Genomic DNA, 27,620 nt, shown 5'->3' with positions numbered 1-27,620 from the left:
AACTGATTGAAAAAACAAAAATGTTACAAAATATTTAGGCACTGTTAAAAGACACGTGGTTTAATGGCAAAGTTTATGTTGTAGGCACCTAGATGGTCGTTTAAATGGCTAAGTCCATGTTGTAGACGCCTAAATAGCACTGAGTTCAAATCTTTACAATACAAAAGAAAATATGAAGGAATCAGGGATATTGGAAGACAAAATATAGAGAAGAGGGAAGGAATTAGGAAGCAATTTAGGAGCTGTCTTCAATTTACCATGCTAACCCCTTAAAAGTGACAAGTTGCACCCTATCTAATTTACAAATCAACAAAGAGTTGCAACAGTTGCCCTTCAAAACCTTAATCAAGAGGAATATGGCGTAAATTGCTATTGATCGGATAGCTAAGATCTTCAAGCACCAATATTGATACAAAGTAATATATTTGTATGTTCTTAACAAGTTAACAGAGATCATGCTTTTGTAAATTACTAAAGATAATTAAAAATAATATTCATACATGCCAATCCCAAACTGAAGGATGTCACATTGCTTAAATGTAGTCTAGTGGCCTCGTAAACAATATACAGAAATTTCCAGTCCTTGATACATTCTCTTATGCTAACGTTTTCTGATGATACAAACATGGGGCCGTAATGGGATTATTTTCCAATAGCTCCTAAACAAACTGTTTGATAGTGAATTTGCAGAAAAAGTGGCACACCTAATAATTTAGTATTTGAGATGTAACCATTCGACATATCAATACCTTTATAAAACAGACATAAATTTCAAATAGGTCTTTATTTTTTACAAGGTCCTTAATCAGCTTTGCTAACTTTCTAAAATGTAGAAGTCTATTCTTGTAAATAATATATTATGGGTATACAACTGCTAAAATGAATTACCATAAAATTTCCCGTCTGATTGCAATTGTGCACAATAATAAAAAGAATGGCTTATTTTTTATATTGCAAGTGTTAATCTGAGACTAACGATAAAATGCATTCATTTTGAAGAATTTAGTTCATGTTTCTGATGAGCCACAAATCTCAGAACTTTTTCTGATCTTTCAATTATTTCCTCATTTTCAATGCCCTCAAACAGATCCAAAGAGACAGTCTGCATGCGTATAAATTTTTTCCACAAAGAACTCTTATTCCTCCCAACTTACAATAAAAGGCTTTCATGAACAGTAAGTAAAATTGTACCAAACTCAACCCTTCTCCATTCAAATGCTGCCCAGAAATCGCATGCCCTGAAGATAGATTGTTCTGATCACCAGATCTGAAATGAATGGCAATAATCTCCAGTTCATTCTGCTTAACAAGTGTTCCAACGTGCTGATAGAGAATTTACCATCTTAAAATGTAATCAGAACAAACACAAATATTTTCCAGTTGTCTGAACTCAGGTTACCCAATCAGCAAGTTTATGTACCTGAAGAGCTTGGAAACAGACAAAAGTTACCATGAAAACAACAATATAAGATGAATAATAAGATATTTTACCAATTTAGAATCAAGAAATAAATGAGAAACTTCTGTTCTTTCTACAATATATTGTCAAAGGAAAGTGCTAAAAGAGCATGAGTATTAGGTGGGCCAAATGGTGCATGAAAGAGAAGAAACCACATGTTCAAAGATTTCTGCTCACATAGCCAGCTGTTTCAGACTAAAGAAATTGTATAGGTTATTCCTAACTGTAGGACTTACTACAGGAGAAAACAGGGAGAAGAAGAAAGGAAGAGAGATGCAAACATTTACCACAAGGGTATATCTCTTAACCGAGATCAAAAGGATTTACTTTGTACCCATGCGTGTAATTAGAAGGATACATTGGAATTTTTAAGCCATCAATTATATGCTCAAGCCACTAAGAATAAACTATGAGGAAATGCCATAGATGGTAATTATACATTATGTCCCAACAGGAATGCACATCCTACTCTCAGAGAGATGGCCATCTTGATTTCCTGTCTTGAATACTGCCAGCTGATGATGTCCGATCTATTTGGTTACCAATATTTGCCTCGCCAGTTATTCTATTATCTTTACTCTGCGCATACATATTTCTGTACTTGTCATTTTGAAGATGATTTCCTGGTGAAAGCCATCTAGATCTTTTGTCACTGATACTTTCTGTATTCTGGTCTTGACCATTTGGAGTTATTTGCAACAGAGGGGCACTTGTGGAGGTTCCATTCTCATTTGAAATCCTCAAACTTCGGCTGGCTGAATTCTGGGCTTCATTCCCTGTTATAAAATTAAATTCAATATACCCATACCTAGCATGCTATGATCCATGTTCAATTTCAACATTTGTGATGATTGTAAAACTAGACTGTTTCCAGGTAAAATGAAAAGATGATCAACATTAGAAAAATCAACCATACCATTTGACATTCTCTGCCCACGTGCATCTCCATTTGCAGTGAAAAATGGAGTCAGGAAGTTCTTGTCTATTGCACTAAAAGTTGCTGTGCTGCAGTATATAATTTTAGAGAAGTCTATTAAGTACCTTCAAATCTATGTAAAGAAGGTCAAGTAAAAGAAAGAAAGAAATCAAACCTCTTCCGAAATTCTTTAAGTCTCATCTTTAGATTCTGTCCAGAACTTGAATTACTAGTTTCATCATCAGATGGAGCTTGGTAATCACTTTCTTCTACCAAATCCTGCAAAGAAGTACGTAGCAAATTGAATAGCTATCAAACAATAATAGGAATCATCATGAAATTTAAGGAGGTCCAAGTTGGAAATGATGAGTCAGTAAATTTTACAAGCCTATGAAAATCTAGATTGTTGTCTAAGTGTGACAGAAAATGGGCAGCTGAAGTACACTTAAAGATTGTGTGATGCTTCAAGATATATATATATATAAGAGGCAAAACATTGTACAAGATCAAATATGTGATATACGAAATGAGTTTTTACTTCATTCCTAAATGAATGGCAGGAAAAGCAAAAATGTAAAAAGGAATTGGATAACAGAAAGCAAATGTGAAAGAACCAAGGCACCTGCTCACCCATGATGTGATGTATCTCATGTAATAGCATCTCCTTGCATTTGAGTTATCGAATGAAGATCAAAGAGATACTTTTCTTATGGTTTTCGTTTACCAGAATATTCAGTGGAGAAAAGAAAACCTAATCAACCCAAAACTAAATCTTGAAACGTGACATAATTTTTCTTTAGTCATAGACAAAACATTCATCAAAAAATAGCACTAAGGTTGGGCCTTTAAAATGAAGTATAATAATATGATGTGCTCAAATACTAAACTGCCCCCCTTAAAGAGTTTTACCTCAAAAGTGAACTCAAGATAAAAATTAGTAGAAGATAACTATGAAAAAAAATTATTTAAAAAATAAACTAAAGCTTAAAAAGATATATGGAGAAAAAAAAACCCTAATCAACCCACGACTAAATCTTGAAATGTGACATAATTTTTCTTTAGTCAGACAAAACATTCATCAAAAAATAGCACTAAGGTTGGGGCTTTGAAACAAAGTATAATAATATGATGTGCTCAAATACTAAACTGCCCCCCTAAGAGTTTTGCCTCAAAAGTGAACTCAAGATAAAATTAGTAGAAGACAACTATGAAAATAAATTATTTAAAAAATAAACTAAAGCTTAAAAAGATATATGCTACTCATTGTATTCATCTTTATGATACTTTTGATATTCATGTTGCAATTTTGCTATATTCAAGTATTTGGTATTATAATTTATTAGTTCTTACACTATTATACATCATTTCATGACTTGCATTTCAAGTACTATATGTATAGTATATTACAGCACCCCAAGCTCCCCACTGTCACAAAATTGAAACCTTTTGTCCCTGTCCCGATGTCCCCAGTGCCCATGGGGCAGTGTTGCACTGGTTCAAAAAAGTAATCACACTAAACAATACAACTTAACAAAGCCGTGCATAAGAATTAATGGTCTTTTCAACTACTTAGCCCCTCATAAATTTATTTTGGCACATTCTCCAATGTCAACCCACATCTTGATGCATACACATGGCTTCTCTATTTTCTTCTTCGTTTCTTTGACATTTTGTTTGCTTTTGTTACAATCTGAATTAGTGTTCCATCAAAGACATGGGATACTTGAAGTGGAGGTCCCCCCACCATATCATCACCACAACCAAAGTTTGAAGGGCATTTCTCAGATGTCCCCTTCTCAAAGGCATCATTTTTTGGATGCCCCCTTTTTGGGGGTCCATTGGGGGACACCAATGTGTCCAGGGGACTCTGAAGAGTCACTCAAATGTCTCAAAAAAATCATTACACCACAAACAATGCACACATGAAAGTCATTTTTTGTTTAAAATTTAAAAAAAAACAATGTAAATGCCCTAAGCCCTAACCCTAATCAATAGACTTTCAATCTATTAAACTCGTTGATTAATTTGTAGATGCTATTCTAGGGAATCATTTGTTTCATTCACAGCAGAGATTGAAAGAAAATACATTGACTATAAGGGTAATGTCCTCTTGGTGATTTTTGTTGTGATGATGGAATTCAATGATAGGGCACTCATCGAATCAAAGGAGATGGAACCAACTTATTTTATGTAACAAGCAGTATCTAGTATTGGAGAATCCATTGAGCATACCTTATGCATATTAGTGTATCTTACATCAAATTGAGAGGGAAGAAAAGAAAGTACAGTCAACATTATATTAAGGTTGATGTGGCACTAATAAGCACTGAGATGTCAGATTGAGGCTTTGGGGCAAGCAGCACCAGAAGTCTAATGATGCATGCTTGGATAGAAGATACATTGAGGAAAACCCATTGGTCTCTCTTTGGTGACACAATTGTTATGACTTAAGAACATATACATTTGTGTGCGCGACTACACACTATGGTGAACGATTGTGATATCACCATGGCTCGTAGCACTCTGTCATTCAATTAAACTGAATCCCAAGTTGACTGGTTTTTCATGGGCCAGCTAAAAGTGGGTTTGGATATGAGGTGCTTTCAAACTATAATTTAAAAGATCTTCATTGCATCTATTGGGAAAACGTGGAGACTAATACGAAGACACTATTTCTGAACCTTGAGAAAGAAATCAAAGACAATGATCAAGTAAATCATCAACCACAGGAGATCAGTGGAATCGATGCTCAAAGAAAAAATTGTGATAAGTGTCTTATGATCCACGAGCCAAATTAAGCATCAAAAGAAATTCAGGAGGAGACTTTAAAACAGGTCCATTAAACGAAGATCGAAGAAAATAAGTCGTGGATTAATAGCAAAGAGTCTGAAATATATATTAGCAGACAAATGGACAGTTCGTTCTCAGTCTACACAATATTCCTAAATTTATATGAACTGGCAGTTTATATTAACGTAGTCTGCACGGTAAGAAAGAATAATCAAACAGGATGAAATTTTTATTTTATATGAGAACCCGATAACCAATCAAATAAAAAAAAATGAATATTGAAGGATACCAACCGATCAGGCATAAATGGAAAAGGACAAGTAATATGCTTTTAAAAATAAACATTTCTGCCACCATGGATATTGTGCAAAGGCTGAAGTACAATGAATAGAAAATTTATATAAATGAGTGCACCCAATACCCATGTGGACTCAACTCATGAGGAGATTTAAGAAGCACTAAATTATATGTTTTTCTGATAAGCAATTAAAACAACTTAAAATCAAATTATTTACAAGGATCCATCGAATGGAACCAATGCATAATATAATTGTTTCCCTATTTACTACCATAGTGGCATTCACGCCCAAGAACCAAAATCAATATAATACGATCAACTAAGAAGGGAGAATTATAAAGTTAATATTACCATACTTAGACAAAATCTAATGAATATGGAATTGGAAACAACTTAGCAAACTCCGTCAGAGTGAATGACCCATTTTTGAGATTGTATGTTACATACAAAAGACATAGCGATAGATTGGGAAATGTACTAAGACTCCCACGAGCAACCACAACAAGATATAGCGTGGAAGGACAGTATATAGACACAGAATAGTTCTCAATCAGATGTGATCAAACCTCACCAGAGTGGCAATATATATAATTTGTGTGGAAGCCTGCAAATTACAACAGTCAGTAATTTATCAGTCAATACATGCGGGTGACGCATTAATGGAGATACAGAATTTTATTTGACACCTAAATGGTCACAAGAGAAGATTATCAACAAATATTAGACCTAGCGAGTAGAAAAGACATTCAAGTCTATGAGAGTCAGAAAAGTCAACTATCTTTCTGAGGTATATATATAGATGGAGCAACAAGCAATATTTAAAAGGGACAACCCATATCTGGTCCCACTGCTAACGCATTGAATTTTGCACTTGGACATTAATAATCAAAAAATTAAAATGAAAACCAGATATAATAAAATCATGGACAACAAAAAGATTATTTGAGAATATATATCCCATGGGTGGAAACCTTTGATTAGACCCAATATATCGAGGAAAGTAGAACTTTGAAATTATATTATTTAAAGGTGATGCAAATATGCATTGCCATCGTAGGTGGCAAATAAATTACAAAAATCCCTAGTTTAACATACAAGACAACCCGCTAGGCATATGTTGAAGTAAGAGAATCATACAAGGAATTTGAAGAGTTCATTACTTAGAGAAGTTGTAGGTCACAAAAGCACAATGAAAGTGATGGTAGTACCTCAAGGTCTTATTTCACAAAGAAGCTATGACATGCGCCAGTGATGTAATAAATCGAAACTACCAGTTTTCCAAGCAATAATGATTATCTTTCAAAATATCGATTACAATATGAAATTAGATCATTTGATGAAGTTTCTCCTATCACAAATAGACTAAGGTTCTAAGATCTATTATGCAAAAAGAAGGTTGATACAGAATTGTTCAACAATATAAGAATGAGTGGGAATTTTACATTGTGGGAGGAATAATCATCAATGTTCCATTCCCACTTGAATCATCTTCAAAGGGGAGATGTTCCATTCTCACATAATCTAAGAAGACAATTTCTAAACCTTCATGTGCAGATAAGTATTCTTATCTTTTATATCTATCTACTCATTGTAGTCTCTTTCATATTTGTAATTTTATACATACTATAAGAGTTATTTGCCTCAATCATTTCCTTTATGTTTGAGGATGTTCTTGTAGGAAAAGGTTGGTACTTTACAAACGCCACCAAATATTGTGCAGACTCAATCTAATGATAGTAGCTCCAAAGACCCTAATGATCATGATTGATAAAATGAGGCTTTTAAACAAACATCTTTGATGAATTGATACTCAGAGGGAGTCTAGAAATACATGTGTGTGACTGCATGATTTTGATGGGCTTGCTCCTATGTATAGCATGAGGAAGTGATGACTTATCACCAGAAAATTAGATATAAGATTCAAGTGAGTCTGACAAGAATCCTTGGGGAAGAGAACCTCTAAGGGAGTAACTACTGGACCTAACTTCCCAGGATCATTGTTCAGAGGAAGAATTTTTGAGGTGCAAACCCTTGTGAATGATATTTTCTATATGACGAGAAGTTCTAAGTGAAACTCCTTGTAATGCATTCTTCTCTGTGAGAGAAAATTAAGGTGAAAGCCTTTGCACTACCCTCTGATTGGATTCATGGTGGTTACTATTTCACATATGATATGTAATGAAAGGTGTTTCATTGACATATATAAATAGAAGGTAACCATTGTAAGGTGATGATCTTATAAATGGTAGACCTGTTATCATGACAAACTTCATTAAATTGTTGTCCCAAAGTGTTGGAAGTCATGATAACAAACATAGCAAGCAAAAGGTCACTATTGTAAGGTGACAACCTTATCAATAGTTGATCTATCTCCTAACACCAAAATGTGTTGGAGCAAGTGTTATCATTGTTCTTCGGGCCTGTTTTTGCCGGACACCTTGATAACCAACCTATCATGGTTATTCGGGCCAGATTTTGCCGAACACCTTGATAATCAACTCTTCATGGTTCTTAGGGCTAGATTTTACTGACACCATGAAAATCAATTGTTATGGTTCTTTGGGTCGGATCTTGCCAAACACCATAACTTAAATTTGTCATAGACCACACTTAAGGTGGTGTTCAAATCTTGTATTACAATTGCTTCAATTCTTTTTTTTGTTATAGAGGGGGTGTTGAGAAAATTAGCCTTACAGTTAATTAAATATCATACTGAAATGATTTCTCTTCATATACTTGAGAACATAATGTGTTCTACAAATCCTCCCTAGCTAAGAGGGAGTCTTACGAGTATAGCTACAGTCGGATTGATTTAATCATAAGGTACAATGTTGATATATATATATGTTATATTGTGATTTATATTATTAATATATATTAACTAATAATGATTAATCGTAGAGACATGTCTCCTACTCTTATATTTATAAGAGATTGGGATCTACATTTGGAACATACCTATAACCATGGTAGTGAAATTACATTTGCAGAAACCGATCCATGTTTTCTAACAGGCTCAAAGTGGTTTAGAAGGTTCAAAGGTTCAAAGCAAAGAAGAACCAAAGCCAATGGCTCCAACTAAATATGAAAACCAAGACCAATGTGACTTTGAAAAATAATTGAACTAACAATAATATTTTAATCACTCGAAACTATAGTCTCATGATTAATTAAGTTACAACATTTGGCCAATAAGATTAGCAAAGGATGTTATGATGTTTTAAACCAATGGTTGTTTGATGTTTATCTTAGGCAATACTATTGTCCGCAAATATCATTTGAAGCTAAAATTTAAAAATATATATTTGGGCATTCAAAAGGTTTTGAAAGTAGATTGGTTGGAAAATATTGAGTATAATATTATCAAGCCAAAGAATATTTCTACAGGAAGCTAAAGTCTATATTTGATTCAGCTCCCTTATTGGACGACCGATAAACGAGAAATATCCCCTACAAAGCCATGGAATTGTCTCCCCTACCGCACAAGACACTGTGAGGAATTTCTTTAAAATCTTTGCAAAGATATTGCAGTTTGTTTTGTCCTTATTGGTACCTTGCCTAAGTACATTAATCTTCCAATTTTGGAAAATGCCTGGAAAAAGCTTGCAATTTCATTAAGGCTCTATTGTCGCATTGGGATCGAACATAGTAAACAAGGAAGTGAATATTGTAGGTGCAATGATTACAAGAAGCGTGAGGAAATCTATCAAGGAGTGGAGCGATGTTTCACATTACAACGCCAAGCAATATTGACCAAGTAATGGAGAGGAGTTTAATAGGAAACAGAGTTAATCAAAGACCACAACTATTGGAATTCACGTATAAAGGCAAATATATCTCACGGACTATGCAAATTAGAAGGGATTGTTCTGATTGGTCAATGACAATACCAAGCATAGAAGCGGGTTGGAATTCAAGATAAAAGAGCCAAGGGAATAAGACTTGGCCACCAAACTTCATAAGAAATGGCAAAATAATTAATGTCCTGCTTGGAATTTTTACATTAATCTTTGAAGTACTCCCAAACTACATCAATGCAGCAACTATTAGACATCATTCTTATGTGCACTTCTTGGTGTATTGATAAAGGGTAAACTATATTCCAAATTTGTACAGGAACACTTAGCTCCAAGTGGTTATCTCAAAATTCCAAAAAGATGTCAAAGTTGCATAACTTGAGCAGTAAAAGTTTCAGAAGATTTAAAGAAATATCTAAATAGTTAAAAGAGTGTAATTTTTTCCCAAGCTTGATAATGAGTTGTCGGGTCATAGAAATTTTAGATTTAAGAAGTGTTTCAGTATTCTTGGAAATTTTATCCTCGTCAGGATGTTGCATTATAAAAAGTAGCTTGGATTGGCGGGGAAGTTGTGGATGTTGCTAGAAAGGTGAATAAGTATATCTTGGAGTTTTACATTGTAATCAAGGCAATAATTATGCATCCTAAACTGGTTTATGAATCTACATTGCTAGTCATGTCTATAGGCAAGATTTAACCAGCAGGTATCTCTCAACATCCTGGAAGGCTTGATATTATGTGCTTTGATCAAATTGTAACTGTGTTCTGTTGGAAAGACCAACAAAGATAGATTCAGACCCGACAATCGTTTGACAAAATAAAGTCCCTTGATTTATGAGATTTGTGATGCAAATTTGGGTTATGACTAGAAGGGGAATTTCAATTTTTAAAACTATTTAACAGATTCCTTGATAAGAGGAGTTTGTTGTCATGGGGAAAATACATGGGTTGGAAAAAGTCAGAAAAGATCTTGTTAAATTGCAACAACAGTTAGCCTGAAATTCACAACTTGACATAAGAACCGAAATACTCGACATGTATGACGAGCATAATAAACTTATTCCACCAGTTCAGAATGATTTACCCTTCATTTATTATGTTTTCCTTCACTCAAAGCTACAGAACAAAAACAATGTGGCAAAGAAGTACTATGAATTGGCCCAATATCTCCTTGCAAAAGATAGGTGCAAATATTTGTATGAGGAGATTTCAGCGCACCAAAATCAACTTTCAGGTGGTCTTGAAAAAAAGAGCAACCAACTACCACTCATTTGTAGTCTTCTCATGATCATGTAGAAGATGTTAAATATGTTACATGTCTTTTGATTAGTACTATGCAGATAGAAGTTTCTTGCAAGGTTGCCTACACTAGTGCTCTTGTTGGGTATGTTGATAACGAATTGGAGAAGACTGCCTAATCAACCAATTAGGAGGACTCCACATATTTTGCGAGTGAGTGTTAATGCTAATTTTGATACAGGGTTAGGCCCTCTACTTATGGTATGGATTGTTCTTGGGCTGAATTTATTTGTTAACACGGCACTGCCCCTAATTCCTTTTGCAATTGGGTATGAAAGATGATATTGACGATGTGTATATGTAAGATGAAACACTCTATCCCACCTTATGTGCATTTGACTTATCTCATACACCTACTAGTTCACCTTATTTGGAGATTCAAATGAAAGTGTCTGAAAATAAAATTGTTGCAGCTCTATCACATTTTGATAACATAGATGAGATGGTTGAAAATCATTTTTGGAGGGAACAATTAGATAAATGACAAAAAGGACTCAAAGAGGAGTTCTCACATTTGCCGGTGATTAAGGGATGAAAACAATGAAACTAGAATATCTACATCTTCTTTCAAATCGTGATCATCTTCTCAATCTCACAGAGTCTATTTCAAGGCATTAAGGAAGACAAAAGAAAAAGTGGACATCCTTTCTTACGAGCTCACAAATACTAAGGACATCCTTGAGGCTACCTTAGCAGCATGAGGCAGAATATCAAATTGTTGAGCTTAATTAGGAATAAAATTTGACACACTCTTCCCTAGCTTAAAATTCAGATGTAAGAGTTGAGGAGGTCAATAGTGATGTTAGTGAGAGGGTTGATCATCATAGACATGTCACATCCACATTCAGAGGGCACATAGTACTGTATGTTGAGTCATTGACTGAGGTTGAGATTATGCATTGTCATTAAAATGAGGAATGTTTATCACTTTTTTGTTTGATCCACAAATGGATTTGATGAGGCGCAAGTGTGGATTGGCCCAGAGTTGGTATCATCTATTGTGGGATGGAGGTCTACCATCTCTAGAAGATGCGATTAAAAGTTGCAAGCATCCGACTTTGTGATTTTGGGAGAGTACTTATAGGAGCACCAATCAGTTTTCCATTATAGCGATGTATATCCAAGAGGGTTGTATACTTCTATATCACTGAGATCTCATGCAAATACAGGGTTACAGGGTAATTATGGTGTCGATGGCTACCAACTACGTTACTTGCAGAGTCAACACATCCATAAGGGTCTTGTAGAGGTTGGATGTGGTTGTAAGGTTGCAAGTTCCTTCACTAGTTTATATCTCCTTGAGGTTGATGGATGTGAGAGCAATTTGTTTTGGGACCCAAGTGTTGATAGAGTTGGCAATGTAGCTTGATTAAGTTCCATTGATAGGTTTCACCACTACTGGCGTGGTGAAGGTGAGGTTAGAGCTAGATGACAAGAGTCCAATGATCTTCTAGACCCATTTTGCTTATAATCAATTACTCATGTGTGCAAGATTTGGATAGCTGGGATGATATATACTCTTGCACAATTGAGGGAATTGTGACAAGTTGGCCTGTTGGGTTGCTCTCTACTGAGATGTCCACCACTGCTACACCTATTGTTGGATTGCTCAACTATTTCCAGCATGGTGGGATGTTGATTGTGTTAGTTGGGCAAGATTTTTCCTCTTCATGGGCACAAGTAATACTAGGGTCGATGATATCAAGGACATCACACAGGTCTTCATTTGGTACTCAGGAAGAGCATTCACATGGTTGATTATGGATCAAGGAGTTGAGATGAGTGATTTGTTGCGCTCCTTTGATGGAGGGTGGTAAACTGTTGAGCTCCCGCTATCTCTCAATAGTAGAGATGTGTATGGTTACAACTGGAGTGAGGTACTTAGCTGGGTAGAGAACATTTAATATTATAATAGAAGTGCATGGCAGGTTGTCCTAATTGAGTATACACATGAGATGTTTTGAATTATTGATATCCAATTGATTGGTATTTGGGTTCATGTTGAGTTGTTTTACAACTTTGGGGTTAGAGATATTTACACCAGTGTAGCGCAGCTGTTGGAGAGAGTATCAACCTTGAGGCAGAGCTGGGATCCAAGCATTTGGTTCCAATATATAGATACAGATTACTTGGGGGCAGGCAATCTTTGGGACAAGAGGACAGTCGTGTCTCATTTCCTGGGACAATGATTTTCATTGCATCGTTAGCTTGTTTTTTCTTGGTCCTAAGGGTTAATCAAGTTTTCTCGAGGATCAATACATTTTTTGTTCTAGGCAATTTCAATTGTTAGCCAATCGGAGTTATTTCAGTGGGGTTTCAAGAGACTTGTTATTTTTAATAAGTCATCAAACTCAGCATTCTTGGCATTTTAGGGTTGGACTAGGAGTGTCTTATTGAGACCTTTCTAGTGAGCTATCACACCTGCACATTCGAGTATATCTGAGCAGAGATTTTAATGCCTAAAGATTTAACTGATTTATTATTGTTTTGGTGAAAAATGTCATGTGGGTGGTTTATGTTGATAATATAAAGTTAAACCATGTAAGCTATCAACCAAACACTTTTCACAAATTAAACATTGAATAAAGAGAAAGAGGGGCTTCCAAACATAATTCTCAATAAAACCAAAGTTAGATTAGCAAACCCCAAATAGATGAAGGGATACCAATGCTAAGCCCAAATTATATCAAGGAATCAGGCAAGCAAGTCCTCTTTCATATAAAGTAAATATGATTAAAGATCTGCAATGTAAATGTGAAATTGAACCAATTGATATAATGGGAAGACTAAGATAGATCTACATGCTAAATAGATGTAATCAGTCCAATATGAAGATAGCTCTAGAAAAAAAGATTAAATGAATGATAAAGTGCTTACCTCAAAATGTGCAAAGAAATATGCCTTTTCACTCCTAAAATCACAGATTTGAACTCGTGATGCACTTTCAACTGTGAATTTGCGATCACAACAAAAAACCCAAATAGTGTTATTTTTCTCAAACCTTTTGGAACAGGTCAACTTTATGGTAAAGGACCCAGACACTTTATGGGGACTGTACATCCTCCTGCAACACAGTAGCAAAGTTGACCCAACTTTTTCGAAAAGGTCTCAACACATAGTTTTTGGATCTGCAACTACAATTCGAACATCTTGTTCTTACACACATTAACACTTGGGTTTTGTTTTTGTTTTTGTTTGATGAGGGCTTGCCTTGGTCAAGTCCTAGATTGAGAAATCAAACTTGAAATTGAGATGGAAAACATGAAAGGAAGCAAGACAGATGTAATTATTCACCTGCCTTGAAGAAACACTTGTCAATAAAGATTTTGCAATGTTTGTGTGTATTGTCAATGTTGAATTTGAAATAAAGGATGTAAGAAATATCCACAAATACAATGGATCTACAAAAACCACATCATGGAGTCATAGATGTAAATGTGCATCAATGTGAAAGATGATGAATGCCTCAATATAGATCTCCTCCCTTGATGGCTAACAAAATGCTAGATCTTGAAGAGAAAATGCTCATAAAGAATCCTTGAATCTCAAATGCTTTACTTAAGTTCATATTGTTAATGTCACTTTATTATCTATGGACACTGCATTTCCTTAAGTGGGGGGAAGTATTATTTTAAAAAGGAAATAAAGCAACAAAAAGGGGAAATACGAAGTCACCTATTTGTGCTTATAAATGAAAGAGGGAGCTCATTTTAGGATACTTGGTTTTGCGATTTGGATTCCACTTTCTCTCTTGGAGAATTATTTTTGAAAGCTTTAGCTTTCAGGAGGTGAAAGGGTGGATTCCGTCAAGCTTGGATAGTGGACGGAAACCCATTGTTGGTTGGAGACATCGAACAAGTGTTTCACAGTGTTTTCGAAGTTCACCTTTTCTATTATCCAATCTTGTTGTAGTTACTGTATCTATTATTAGATTTCTTGGTAATTTCGTTGAAGAACTTCAAAGAAACATTATTTTTGAAAATGTGTTTTTGCTATATATTTATTGTAATAATATTTCAAGACTTATTTTTATCAAGTTACTTAATGGGGTTTTGTCGGTGAAATCTAAAAATCATTGCATGAATTTATATGTTTAAAAATTTATGAGAATGTTATGAGATTTGGGGCAAATTTCTAGTTAAGGATATACAATAAATGCTAAAAAGAGACATAGGGTAACAAGTGATAATCCAAACCCATGAGCAAACTTATCCACTATGAAATTGAGGAATGTGGCACATGATGCCACTAGCAAATTCTTCTCTGCCAATGGCATTCCATTTCATGTGGCTCACTCTATTAAGGAGGTTATTGCAAAGACAACAAAGGGAGAAGCATCATATATACCTCTACAGGAGAAACAGGACACATGTACCAAGGGCCCTTGTTTTCTTAAGAGTTGTTGATTATTTATGGCATCCCAAAGATATTGAATTTTAGTTTCAAATCCTTAAAGATGTTATAGAGGAGGTTGGCCACCAAATATAGTCCAAGTAGTGTCAGAGTGTCTTGTGTGTTCAAAGTTGCAAGGAAGTTAATCGAGGCAACTTAAAGACATATTTGGTGTACTTGTTGTGTGCATTCCATGAATAATGCACAGGACATGGGAAAAAGATGACATCAAAACAGTTAAAAATGACACAAGATGTGTAGATATTTATTTGCAACCACCATAGTTCATGTATGTTAGAAATAGGGAATATTGAGAGGGGGATGAATCAATGTTCCATAAGCTTTTGCCCAACTATGGATATTATTAACAATCTTTGAACTTGCATATATGATCAAACTGAAAAGTAAACATAACCATAACACAGTGCAACTCATATTACCATTATTTGTTACCTAGGGAAACCCTAGCCAAGGGAAAACCCCAATGGAGATGGTACCCACAAAATGATCCACTAATCAAAAGTGTCTTCAGAAAGATATTGACCCTGTTAAGAGTCTATTACATCCGTATAGTGTATATGTCCTTGTTAGAGGACTAGGCCTTGCTAGAATCCTCAACCCTGTTAGGAGTTTGTATTACAATACAAAAATATGCTAGAAGAGCCCATTGCTCAAACAAGCAATAATATCTTTACAATGCTATCAAAAGAGATAGATACAAAAACCTTTTACAGAGTGCTAATATCTTCAAGATCTGATCTATCTTGTAGCTATGTCTTCAAAATTGATCATGCAACCGTATTGCTCTGTACTAGCATCAAATTTGCATCGATACAGATCATAGATAGTGCACATTTAAACATTATAACATTACATTACAATGCCACACTTCACTAAACAAAAAGCTCTTCCTTTATACCAAAATATTTCATCCTGTCAGCATTGTTGATTGATACTTTGCTAAATCTTTTGAATTATTTTTTGCCACATGTGGGTTAACATCTAGGATGTTGTCCCAACATTTTTAAGTCATTTTTTTGGTAAGCCAAAACAATCCCTTAACCAAAATTCCTTTACATGCCTTTACCTTTGTTCTGTCTGTTCAGTCCTGTAACTGGTAAAATGCTTATAACTATGTCCATACACATCCAAACCTTTAACATTGTTATCCACATGCTCTATACTATCCATACTATCTCCATCTAAGAGCGCACATGCTCAAGTGCCTCCGATAAAGTGCGCCAAGACAATCTCTACAACTGCTTACTGTTTTCCTTCATGACACTTCAATAATTTTCTTAGTATGCAAAAGTTCATATTATCTTTTGCCTTTCTTAGTACAAGCTATATGTTGCCATAAATGACAACCCTAACAAAGCTCCTTAGCCAAATTGCTAACAAGCTCCCCCTTTGGTATTGATGGCAACATATGGGAAAAATTGCTAACTATACTCCCCCTTTGATAATACTATATTTGACTTATAACTTCGTCTATATAATATTATGAAAATAGAGTATACTTACAATTTTTCTATCCAACACTCCCACTTTGACGTCAATAACAAAGGTGAGTCAAAATTTATGTACATGTCAAATTTTTGGTGCCACTCATGTTATGTTGATTATCCGACATATTCCGTAGGCCGCTAATTTTGGTGCATTTAGATTGGTGTAAGCAAACTTCCAATAAGATGTCTTAAGATGTAGAAGTGTATCCAATTGCTTCTAAATAACATCCACTTTTTGTGTAAGATGATCTTGGAGTAATGTGAATCTTTTTAGTATCATTTTCTTTTCATGCTCCAGCAATTTAAGTTCATCATTCGCCTTAGCAAATTTCTGATTAAACTCAATGATCTTCATATCTTGAGTCTTGAATTCTTCAAGCATCCTATCAATCTCATTTTATTTGTCTTGTATTGCCTTGATGACTGGTGTGTTTTTGTGTGCAAGAGTACAATCTATATACAACTTCTTTCCTTCTTCAATGCATCTTCTCATCTCTTTAATGCATGGATCAAGAACTGAATAATCATCTCTAATATTGTTGCAAACAAGGTCAAATAACCTTGCATCATGTTCAGTTTGAACTTTTACCTTTATTGCCTCTTCCAAGGTGGAATAATCACTATCAAATTCAGTCAAAGATCTTTTCAGCTTTCTTCTCAACATTTTGCTCATTTATTTGTACTCGGAAGGGTAAAGTGTTGTAATGTCCCCAATTTTGTCGACATCGGACTTTCAGGGATTAGCCTATTATCGTGATCCTTGTAGGTTAATTATTGTGGATAGAGGGTCTTTTGTGGCAGTGGCTTGGCTTGGGAGGATCTTCTCTTCTTCACATTTTAATAAGCTACAGGTTGGCTTTCGTTTGGCTCAGATCGGACTTCGTTTGGGCTTAGTTTTATGTACTTACTATTTGTGGTAAGTTGGTGTTGATCAAGATGGACCCTTTCTATTTTTGGAAAGTGCATTTGGTCACATGGAGAAATAAAAAGTATGACTCCTATTTCAGATGACATATTTAAATGATGAGTATTTCGGGAGTTATTATATTTTTAGTGGCCAAATTATTATTAATCATTAAATGGCTTATTATAAAGTTATTAACTTTATAATTTCACTTAAGTTGGGAGTTGAGTTATCATTGGAAAATGTCGTTTATTAATTAGTTAAGCCAAGTGAGAGAATCTAAAGGAAGTTGTTAATTAATGTTGTGTGCTGAAGCTTCTTGAGTGAAGTTACATTTTGGCAACCAAAGGGGATTCGGAGGTTATATATACAAGCCCATTTGTTGAGAAAAGCATGGTTCAATATATATTTGTTTTTGTTGCCTTTGTGGCTTCTTCCTGGGTTCTTAACTATATGCCTTGCTGATATATAAGGGTTGGAAATTCTGAGAATTGCACTTGCAATTTAGTTGCTGAGGTATAGCTAAGATTGCCTAACTTCTCTACTCTTTCATCACCGTATCTGCAAAGTGTTTTGTTCCACTGCTTAAGTATAGTGGATTTGTCGTATATCTCCTACTGTTTTACTGTGGCTAAGGAGAACTTTACCATTGATGAATTGTGAATTGTGTGATCTAGATTACATTTCTCTCCTACTGTGTTGTCTGTGTCTAAGGAGTTTGTTTTGCTGGAAGTGATATTGTGGAACTGTGGAGTTAATTCACTGAGGGATTATTATCAACCTACTGTTGCATTTGAAGGGCTTGAATCGGGCATTATTGTTTACTGATTTACATCTGGAAGGCAGTGTTTATGTTGTTACTTGCATTATTGGCAATCCCTAAGCCAAGTCGTCTCTTTAGAAGCTGGGCGGCATCTTGTCTTGGACCTGCAATTCATAATTCTCAGCGTAAAGACCTGAATATCAGCTGCAGGTGTGTTTTGGGAGGCCTGCATTCAAGTTACTTCGCCCTGCAATCTCCTATTTGGGCCTGCAATTCACCTATGAGAATCAGCATTCCATTCCTTAAGTCTGCAATTTAATTTACAGACCTGCTGTAGAATTTCTGGGACAAGTCGGTGTTCAGCCTGCCAACGTGGCTTGCAGAATCAAGCAACAGGTTTCACAAATAATTGAAACTACTATAGATAGACATTCTGTTACTGCTAATATAAACAGATTTTATTCTTCCAAGTTTGTGGGTTGTGAATTTTAAAGTAAAATTATGGTGTTGAGTTTCATTGAGAAAAAATATTGGTTTGCGCATCTCTATTTCAGTATTGTTTCAGTATTTTAGATGATATGGAAAAGACAGAAATTTATATAAATCCATCATAGGAAAAAAGGGTATCAAGAACAAACAATAGGAAAGGTACATACTTTTTTGGCTTCATCAAAGAGCATTAAATATATTTGCTTTTCTCAATTACACTACTGGAGAGTTTGTTTGCAAATTGTTTAACAAAATGTCAAACTTCTGATTTGATAAAGAAATAGATGTGATAAAATTAATTTGGATAAACCATAACCGGAATAGGGTTATTTCAGGTGCTTTACAGTTTGTCAATAGTCTGTCTTAGTAGCTTATGTGCATTCATACTCATCTTCCCAGATTCTTTTGCAATTTTGCCTAAAGAGAAAGTTGATAATTGAATATATTTTTGAATACCCATGCTGCCTTTGAACATACCTGATACATCTTGTGGCAAACCAGAGTGATTTTGAGGTAGTTGCAAGTGCAATTTCAGCTGCCTTTGTAGGGGTTTGCAACACATTGATCTGCCTCTCTTCAACTGTACACCTTTGCTCAACTGGTGTTTGTGATGGCTGCGTATCCATCTGATCTTACCTCTGTTGCACTTCTTTCTTTTCTTCTCTCTTCTTGATTCAGTGAAATAGTGCTCGATGTGGCCTTCTTTACTATATTCACCCAATGTGGTTAAAAATCAAAGTCCAAGCTCACAGAACTAGGTGCCAAGGACATCATATTAGATGATTCCCGACTACGCACAATGATTTGATCTTTCTAACTCTTCCTTTTGTCTTCTTCATCCTTTGAACTAGAGTAATCAACAATGTTCCTACTGACCAAACTGCCAACATTGAAGTCTTGATGTCCGGCAAATGGGTTACAAGATGTACTAGCAAAAGGGTCCTCACTGGTATCACTAGTGATTGTATGACCATGATGTTATTTCGTACATCTAGTGCTTCAAATGTTTCCATAACATTGGTACCTTGTGGGTTTGTCTCTATTGCTACTGCTATTGTTAGTGGTACTGGTGGATTCACAGTTTTGGGCTCATTAAGACTTTAAGTACATATTGTTTTTTTTGTTTCTCCTCTTACCTCTTCACACAGTCCTCCCATGATTTTAATTTCTCTCATTTTATCTCATAATAAGGGATTCAACTTTTTCTTGATCTTTTCCATTTGCTCATCATTATCTAATATACAACATTTCTTTGTACATACTTCTCTTAACTATTTCTCTTCTTCCACTGCTCTTAATCTAGATTTGTTTAGCCTTTCATACATTTCCTCAGGTAATTGTCCATGCAAACTGATGAGGGGTGTCTTGAATTTGATCATGTATTTTATCACCGGTATATCTAAGTTTCTTCTTTGGTTTGCATCATAATTGTCAAGAAATTGTTTCGACTTTGCCAAGCTTCCATCAGTCATAATTGTCTCATTCATCTTTCCGATCTTCAGCTTCCATTTTCATTTCTTTCTGCCGCTTCCTTTCTCTGGCTGATCGTTCTTTGGTTGTTCTACTGGAGGAGAAATTTGTCCTCTCATCCTTTTGGGTGGTGCCTCTTCTTCTTCCTGAGCTTGTGTCTTCTTTCCAACATAAGTCATTAATACTCTAGGCTTCTTCTTAGGTTTGGGTCCACTAACCATTTCCTTGATCCTCTATGACTTTTAGGAGTTCTTGCTTGACAGGTGCTAATGTGACTGGTGGAGAGGTCCTTGTTGACCTCCTTGTGGCTGTTGCAAGAATGCTCTTTACTATTGTAACTTCTTCCGTGGTGTAACACTGATAGGTGAAGGTGCTACTGTGTAGGTACTGATGGTGAACTAACTGCAGGTGAGCTAGATGCTGGTGCAACTGATAAAGGCTGGACCAACAGAATGTCACTTTGTCCACTTGCTTTCATTTCAGAGACTACCTGATTAGTTTCAACATATTCTTCTTTGGTCATTTGTGTGTCATGAAGCATCTTCTTTATTGCACTGTCTACTTTCTTCTTGGTTGCCTTAGAGATTTGTAGTTATTGTGTCTGTGCCAATCTTTCTTCTGTTGTACCCCATTTGTCACTATCATCATCCATATTTGATTCCAAAATCTCTTTTACATATCCATCTATCATGTCTGTAGTAACTTCATAGCCCAAGGGTTCTACAAACATAACTCTTGGTTCAATAGCTTTCACGCATGTTTTGTCTCTCTCCATCACAAAACATATCTCTTCCTTATGTTTGTCCACAACTGATTAGGAATTCTTATCCTTTTCTTCATCTCAAACTGAAATGTTCTCATCAAGGTAGTTATGTTGCTAATCATGTAATCCTCAAAGGTTTTTCTATAATAATGACTCATTAACTCCATCGTACACTTGTCAGATTTCCACTTAGATTTCAAAATTTTATTCTCCTTCTTAAGCTTAGAAACTACTTCATTATCCTTGATCTCATTATGTGACTCTTTCTTCTTGGATTGATATGATTCAATCTGCTCTATCAGCTTCTGAATGAAGTGTTGTGAAGTTTGATCTTCAATTTATTTCTATCATATGTAGTTGTATCAAGTTCCTCAAGAGCTTCCTCAAGATTCTTTTGTAACTAATCCATATCCATAGAGATCTCACTTAAGTTGTTAGGCCTGCTCTCAATAATTGTACTCTGATACTAATTGTTTGAAATAAGGTATACTAAGAGGGGGGTGAATCAGTGTTCCACAAATTTTTGCCCAACTATGGATATTATTAACAATCTTTGAACTTGCATATATGATCAAACTGAAAAGTAAACATAACCATAACACAATGCAACTCATAACACCATTATTTGTTAACTAGGGAAAACCTGGCCAAGGAAAAACCCTGGTGAGGATGGTACCCACAAAATGATCACTAATCAAAAGTGTCTTCTGATAGATATTGATCCTTTTAGGAATCGATTACATCCATATAGTGTATATGTCCCTGTTAGAGGACTAGGCCTTGTTAGAAGCCTTAAACCTATTAGGAGTTCGTATTACAATACAAAAATATGCTAGAAGAGCCCACTGCTCAAACAAGAAATAATATCTTTACAATGCTATCAAAAGAGATAGATACAAAAACCTTTTACAAAGTGTTCATATCTTGAATATCTGATGTCCTTGTAGCTTTGTCTTCAAAATTGATCATGCAACTGTACTGCTCTGTACTAGCATCAAATTCGCATCAATACTAATCATAGAAAGTGTGCATTCCAACATTACAACATTACATTACAATGCCACACTTTGCTAAACAAAAATTTCTTTCTTTATACCAAACTACTTCATCATATCGGCCTTGTTGCTTGATACTTTGCTAAATCTTTTGAATTATCTTTTGCCACGTGTGAGTTAGCATCTAAGATGGTGTCCCAACATTTTTAAGTCAATCTATTAACCAAAATGTCTTTACTTGCCTTTACCTTTGCTCAGTCTCGTAACTGGTAAAATGCTTATAACTCTGTCTGTACACATCCAAAGCTTTAGCGATGTTATCCACATGCTCTATACTATCCATACTATCCCCATCTAAGAGCGCACATGCTCAAGTGCCTCCAGTTAAGTGCATCAAAACAATCTTTGCGATTGTTCATTTTTTCCCTTCATGACAATTAGATAATCTTCAAAGTCTTCGTATGCAAAACTTCATATTATCTTTTGCCTTCTTAATACAAGCTATATGTTGCCATAAATGACAACCATAACAAACCTACTTAGCCAAATTGCGAAAATGTACTCTTCAAGATCTTCTCCAAGAAGGGATTCTTGATGTATGCGAAGACTTGATATGGATTATATTTCTTTCTCTTGGAGAAGATGGTTGAATTACAAGAGGTATTAAAACAAATAGTTATGAGAATAGAACATAGTAATGGCCCAAATAAAAAACAAAGCAAGGGAAGAGGGTGAAGGATATGGTGAAGAAAGATGTTAATTTGGGTGATGCAAAACATAGTCTCCATTGTTGCTCTAATCTGAAAAGTAATTAGATATGGTGATGTCAATTCACCTAGCCTTAGAGAGGTGTACAAGAGTGTTGATGCTATGATTGCTCAAAAGAAGGATAATGTGTGACAATTGGACCTTACATTACAATTCTAGAATGAATATATCCCATCATTCATCATAGATGAGAGAAGCTAAACACTCACTTGTACAAGTACACAAACACATCACCTGTTCTTTAAAATGCAGTCTTAAATTTTCAATCCAACCATCACCACTCTTAAACAAACGATCAGCACTCACACAGCACAGATTATATCACACAACCCCTATGAAAATGCAGCTTCGTATCAGAAATAGAACACCATATTGCTTCATTAAAAAAATAGCTCAAAATATCTATGCACAGAATAATACGACTCCCTTTTGTTAATCTGCTACATTCAATACCCTTTTTTAACAACAGCTGAAGGAAAACAAATTCAAAATGCATAAGTACTTTTCAGTCACGCACATGATAATTTACTCTTACGGCATGCAGGTCCAGTTTTTTATCACAGCATTGATAGAGTGCTCATTTTTCACAAACAAATGCCCAGCTCCAGTTCTTTAAAGACATTGACTCCCTCATATCAGTCACACACACACATTTGTAAAAAAAGCACAATTCTATCTATTTGATATATGTATATACTATATATCCTTTATTCGATTATTGTAGCTGAATTTATTATCAAAATGAATGCCCACTTCTTCCTTCAAAAAGGTTTATTATCATCCAGCTCCAACACATGGCCAAACCTTTTACGAAACTCTGATTAAGTAGATAACACAGCTCTTATGATGAAGATAGTAAATCTTTAATGCAGCTCTTATAATTGATTGGTGTGGCATTAAATGTCACGTATAGCCAGATTCTAAGTCACTGCAGAAATTAAAATTCCTTTCATTTTTTTTTTTTTGACACAACCAACTTAATTGTCGGGGCTGAATTCTTTTAAGTTTTTGACACAACCAACTTACCCAGACAGCTAGGTAGATCAACCAGACAACCAACCAGCTCAACCAGGTCAAGCACCTCAAGCAGCTTGACCAAGCGAGTAGCTCAACCAATTTTCTATTAGTTTGAGTAATCATCTGAGATTCAAACGACCTTGATCATCGACCTTTAACATCACTGATAACATATTCGACAAACTCTAAATTAATCATCAATAGTTAAAGCATCAATAAAACAATAACAATAAAACAAAGGATTTAAAACAATGTAGAATAATATGTTGAGAAACTGCTCCAAACACTCTCTTTCCTACCTTGTGCCTACATGTTAAGTATACACATTCATTCTTTTCTACATTGTGTCTACGCATTAAGTATACTACAGGAGTGAGATAAGACATGAATTAAAATAGAGAGCAGTAAAAGGGATGCAGTTTAAAAAAGATAAATTTGAACTCCAGTCAGATTTCCTCCAACCTTCAAAATACTTTTACTTTATGCAAATCAACCAAAGAGTAAAATAAAGCATGCCCGTGTCACTGTTCTCTACAAGGATTTTATTATTTCTGCTCTAGTTTTTCCTTCAGATCCATTATGATATAAAATAATCACCTCTTCAAAATTGTTGGCATGGCTATCACCTGTAACTTCCAGAGTTTCAAGCATTGTAGCCGTTGAACCTCCAATCAGCAAGACCTGATAAAAAAAAAGTATTTCCTTAATAGTTCATCAAAAGAAAATTTAACATATGAATGTGAACTTCAATAGATCCTAAATAGAAACTCCAAAATTTTAAAATTTGCAATGAAAACATAAACTTTATGAGAAGACTTCATACTTCAGTTGACAGGTTCAAAATATACCGTCAGAACAACAATAGCAGTAGTAGCTGTAAAGATTGTCTGGCCATGACCATCAGGTAGTTCATGAACCGACTGCAATGCAAGAGCAAATGCCATTGCCCCTCTCAGCCCTGTTGACATAAAGGTATTATCAGACTTCCTAAGAGTGGCATATTTTGTTGTGCCATCTACATCAAGAATAAATGTAAAAAGATATGTCAAGAGGAAATACATTTCTTATTCAGAATTTAACTCACCACTATACCATAGGGCTTTCTGATGTTTCATCGGTATTTGCCTATGTGCTGGTCTCACAAAGTTGATCAAGTAAACACAAGGAAAAACATTTGCCGCCCTTTTAAGATAACAGATTGAAGAGTGTCATATCAGCACAACATGTTCCTCAGCTTTTTGTTCTTTATGGGAAAAAAATAGCTCTATGCATATTCACAAATAAACATATCCATTCTATATATTCATTCAAAATAAGGCTTGATAGTCTTAAACTGCAGATGACTTAAGATGGAAGGCATGGGTCTGCACAGGATCCAAGTTCTGACCTGTGGGTCCGCTGCAGACCCAGACATACCCACAGGTCCGAACACAGACCCTGTGCACACCGAGCATGGACCAATTCGCAGATCCAGACCCAGTTCACACCCGGACCTAGTTTGAGGGTCCAGAGAGCGAATCCAATAACTTAGTTGAAAACTATATAGTTATGTTGTAAATAGTCAATATCATGGTGCTTGGATTAAAGATGATGCCGTAATGATTTAACATCATGAGGCCAACCATGTTTGAAGACATATAACTATCATAAGGAAATCAGTTTATAGCAGACATATTTTAAAGATAATCAAAAGTGTTTAGAAGACAGCAAAGGTTATACCATAAGTAGCATTTGAAAAAGACAAAACATTTGTTAGTAATAAACAAAAATAACCACAACTATATTTAAGAAGAGCAGCACTTAAGACAAGAAAGACATAATAACATTTGTTAGCAATTAAGATTAAAATGAAGATTGTTTCATTTAGACGATTCCCTTCAAAGGATTGCCTCCCTTTATGAAAAGGCATAAGGTATGTATAAGATAAATATGTGAAAGATAGATGAGTGTGTGTTATGTGAAGAACGATCAAATATATCAAATATACTGGCAGATAAAGTTAAATTCCAGCTTGGATGAAAACTGTGAGAAATCTTATGGGAGATTTGTAATCACAATTACTCTATATTTATAATAAATTCTGTGGCATATCTGTAATTGGCATTATAGAAGATTTGATTCTCAGATTGGATGAAGAGTGTGAAATGTCTTATAGGAGACTTGTAATCAGGCTTATGCTAGATTCGTAATCAGTTTTGTGGCAGATTTGTAATCAGCATTATAGCAGACTGGTGACCAAAATCATAACAGATTTGGAGCGAAATTGATATTAAGCTCGGTGCCTCATACTGGTGAGGTCGGTGGCTCATATTGGTGAGGTTTGGTGTCTCTAGTAGGTTGGCATCTAAAATTGGAAAAATTGGAGTCTCCTAGGGGTTAAAGCCTCTAGTAGCTGGGGCCAAAAATATTTCTAGAAAGAAGATTAATTAAAGGCATGAACTTTCCACGACCCATAAGAATGTGCTTCAGTTTCTGGAATCAACTATTTGTATTTTTAGAATTGGAGTTTGAGATTGCATCCAATTTTCCTCTTCCTGATGATGGATAGTCGGGTGCAATTTGAAACATCAATTCTAAAAATAAAACACAATTGATTTCAGCAACTCAAGCACAAAATTAATAAAAGCAATATTTTTATTGTGATTTTCCTCCCGCAAGGGTTTCCACATAAATTTAGTTGTTATTATGTTGGTCAGTATTTGATTTTACATATGTACTAGTGTTAATTAAATCTTGAAGTGATTAAATAAGTTTCAAAAGGTAAAACAATATTGTTATAATACTATATAACCATGTGCTCATCAAGTTAGTCCATGACTCCAATCTAACTTAACTGCCAACAAGACTTTATTTAATAACTACCATAGTTCCAAGAATCACGACGATTCATGCGATTCACGTGATTCGGCGATTCGATTCAAGCCAAATGATTTTTTGTGAATTGGTGAATCAAATCAGCGATAAAGGGTTTATGAAATAAGTTGCTCACTAAATTTCAAGGATTTTTTTAATTTGCCGATTCATGGGCGATTCGATTCCGATTCATGGCCGATTCATGATTCAATTCAGCCTTGCCGATTCCAATTCGATTTCAATTCTTGTTACTTTGATAACTACTAGCTGATAGAGATTCCACTAAACACTATGATCAAAAAGGGGACATTACAACATTGAAAACAACCATAAATAAGCTGTCACAAACCTATTATTGATGTATAAACAAATATGTGTGTGTGTGTGTGTGTGTGTGTGTGTTTAATTATTATGAACACAATTCTAAATACGCCCAGTATATCACCAATATTAAAAATAGCAATAATTAATAAATCGATGGCTAATCGATGAAATTAATAATCAATATTATTAATCTTAATAATTAATCACTCTTAGCATTTATAAATAGTCTTTTTATTAATCAATATACAAATAATATTTCATATTAATCTTGATAATATAATCAATGCATATAATCAATGAACTTAATAATATTATTCTTTAATATTACTAACCACATTATTAGCATAATAATATTAAAGATGCAAATAACAATGCAATCTTTCAACCCAATAATAGACTGATGGAAATAACAATACATAACTCAATCGACGGTAACATCAATGATAATTAAGTTATTACCAAAACTCTTATAATCTTATCGACAGTCGCATCAATTGGCTTTGTAAAGACCATATCCAGGGGCAATTCTTGATATTTAATATAGAAAATAAATGAATTTGTTACACTGCTACCAAGCACAGTATGACAGTAAACGATGTCGCAACTGCATCTACGAGTTAAATACTGAATTGCAAAATATTATATCTAAATTCTATCAAAAATAAAGAATCTATAAGATAAATAACTAACTCTATCATTACAATTTGACACAGTGCAAGGCCAAGTAAACCCGCAATGGAGGTGACCAAGACCCCAGCAAATAACCACACAGCAAAAACACAAAACACAATGCCATATCTAATAGAAAATCCAAC

General features: G+C 34.9%; 1 protein-coding gene across 4 annotated transcripts in view; it reads right to left on the bottom strand.

Moving 5' to 3' along the window:
- Positions 1-926: 926 nt before the first annotated feature.
- The window catches only part of LOC149545080 (sodium/hydrogen exchanger 5-like), a 155,560-nt gene continuing 128,866 nt past the window's right edge, over positions 927-27,620 (bottom strand). For 2 of the 4 annotated variants that reach the window (XM_089795574.1, XM_089795577.1), the window contains exons 17-22: positions 24,713-24,810; positions 24,477-24,586; positions 24,226-24,309; positions 2,551-2,654; positions 2,376-2,464; positions 1,467-2,235 (exon numbers count right to left, since the gene is read on the bottom strand). In XM_089795574.1, coding sequence (XP_089651700.1) covers positions 1,931-2,235; positions 2,376-2,464; positions 2,551-2,654; positions 24,226-24,309; positions 24,477-24,586; positions 24,713-24,810 — 790 coding nt within the window. In that variant the 3' untranslated portion in view covers positions 1,467-1,930. Of the gene's footprint in view, positions 1,429-1,466; positions 2,236-2,375; positions 2,465-2,550; positions 2,655-24,225; positions 24,310-24,476; positions 24,587-24,712; positions 24,811-27,620 lie in introns of those variants that run through there. The other 2 variants (XM_089795576.1, XM_089795575.1) reach the window with 2 other exon arrangements.

This window comes from Cupressus sempervirens, chromosome 8, assembly GCF_028749045.1.
Source record: "Cupressus sempervirens isolate cs-2001-9-10 chromosome 8, ASM2874904v1, whole genome shotgun sequence".
Classification (NCBI taxonomy): Eukaryota; Viridiplantae; Streptophyta; class Pinopsida; order Cupressales; family Cupressaceae; genus Cupressus; species Cupressus sempervirens.
The sequence above is the reverse complement of the archived record's forward strand: the minus strand, read 5'-3'. Positions and strand labels throughout refer to the sequence as shown.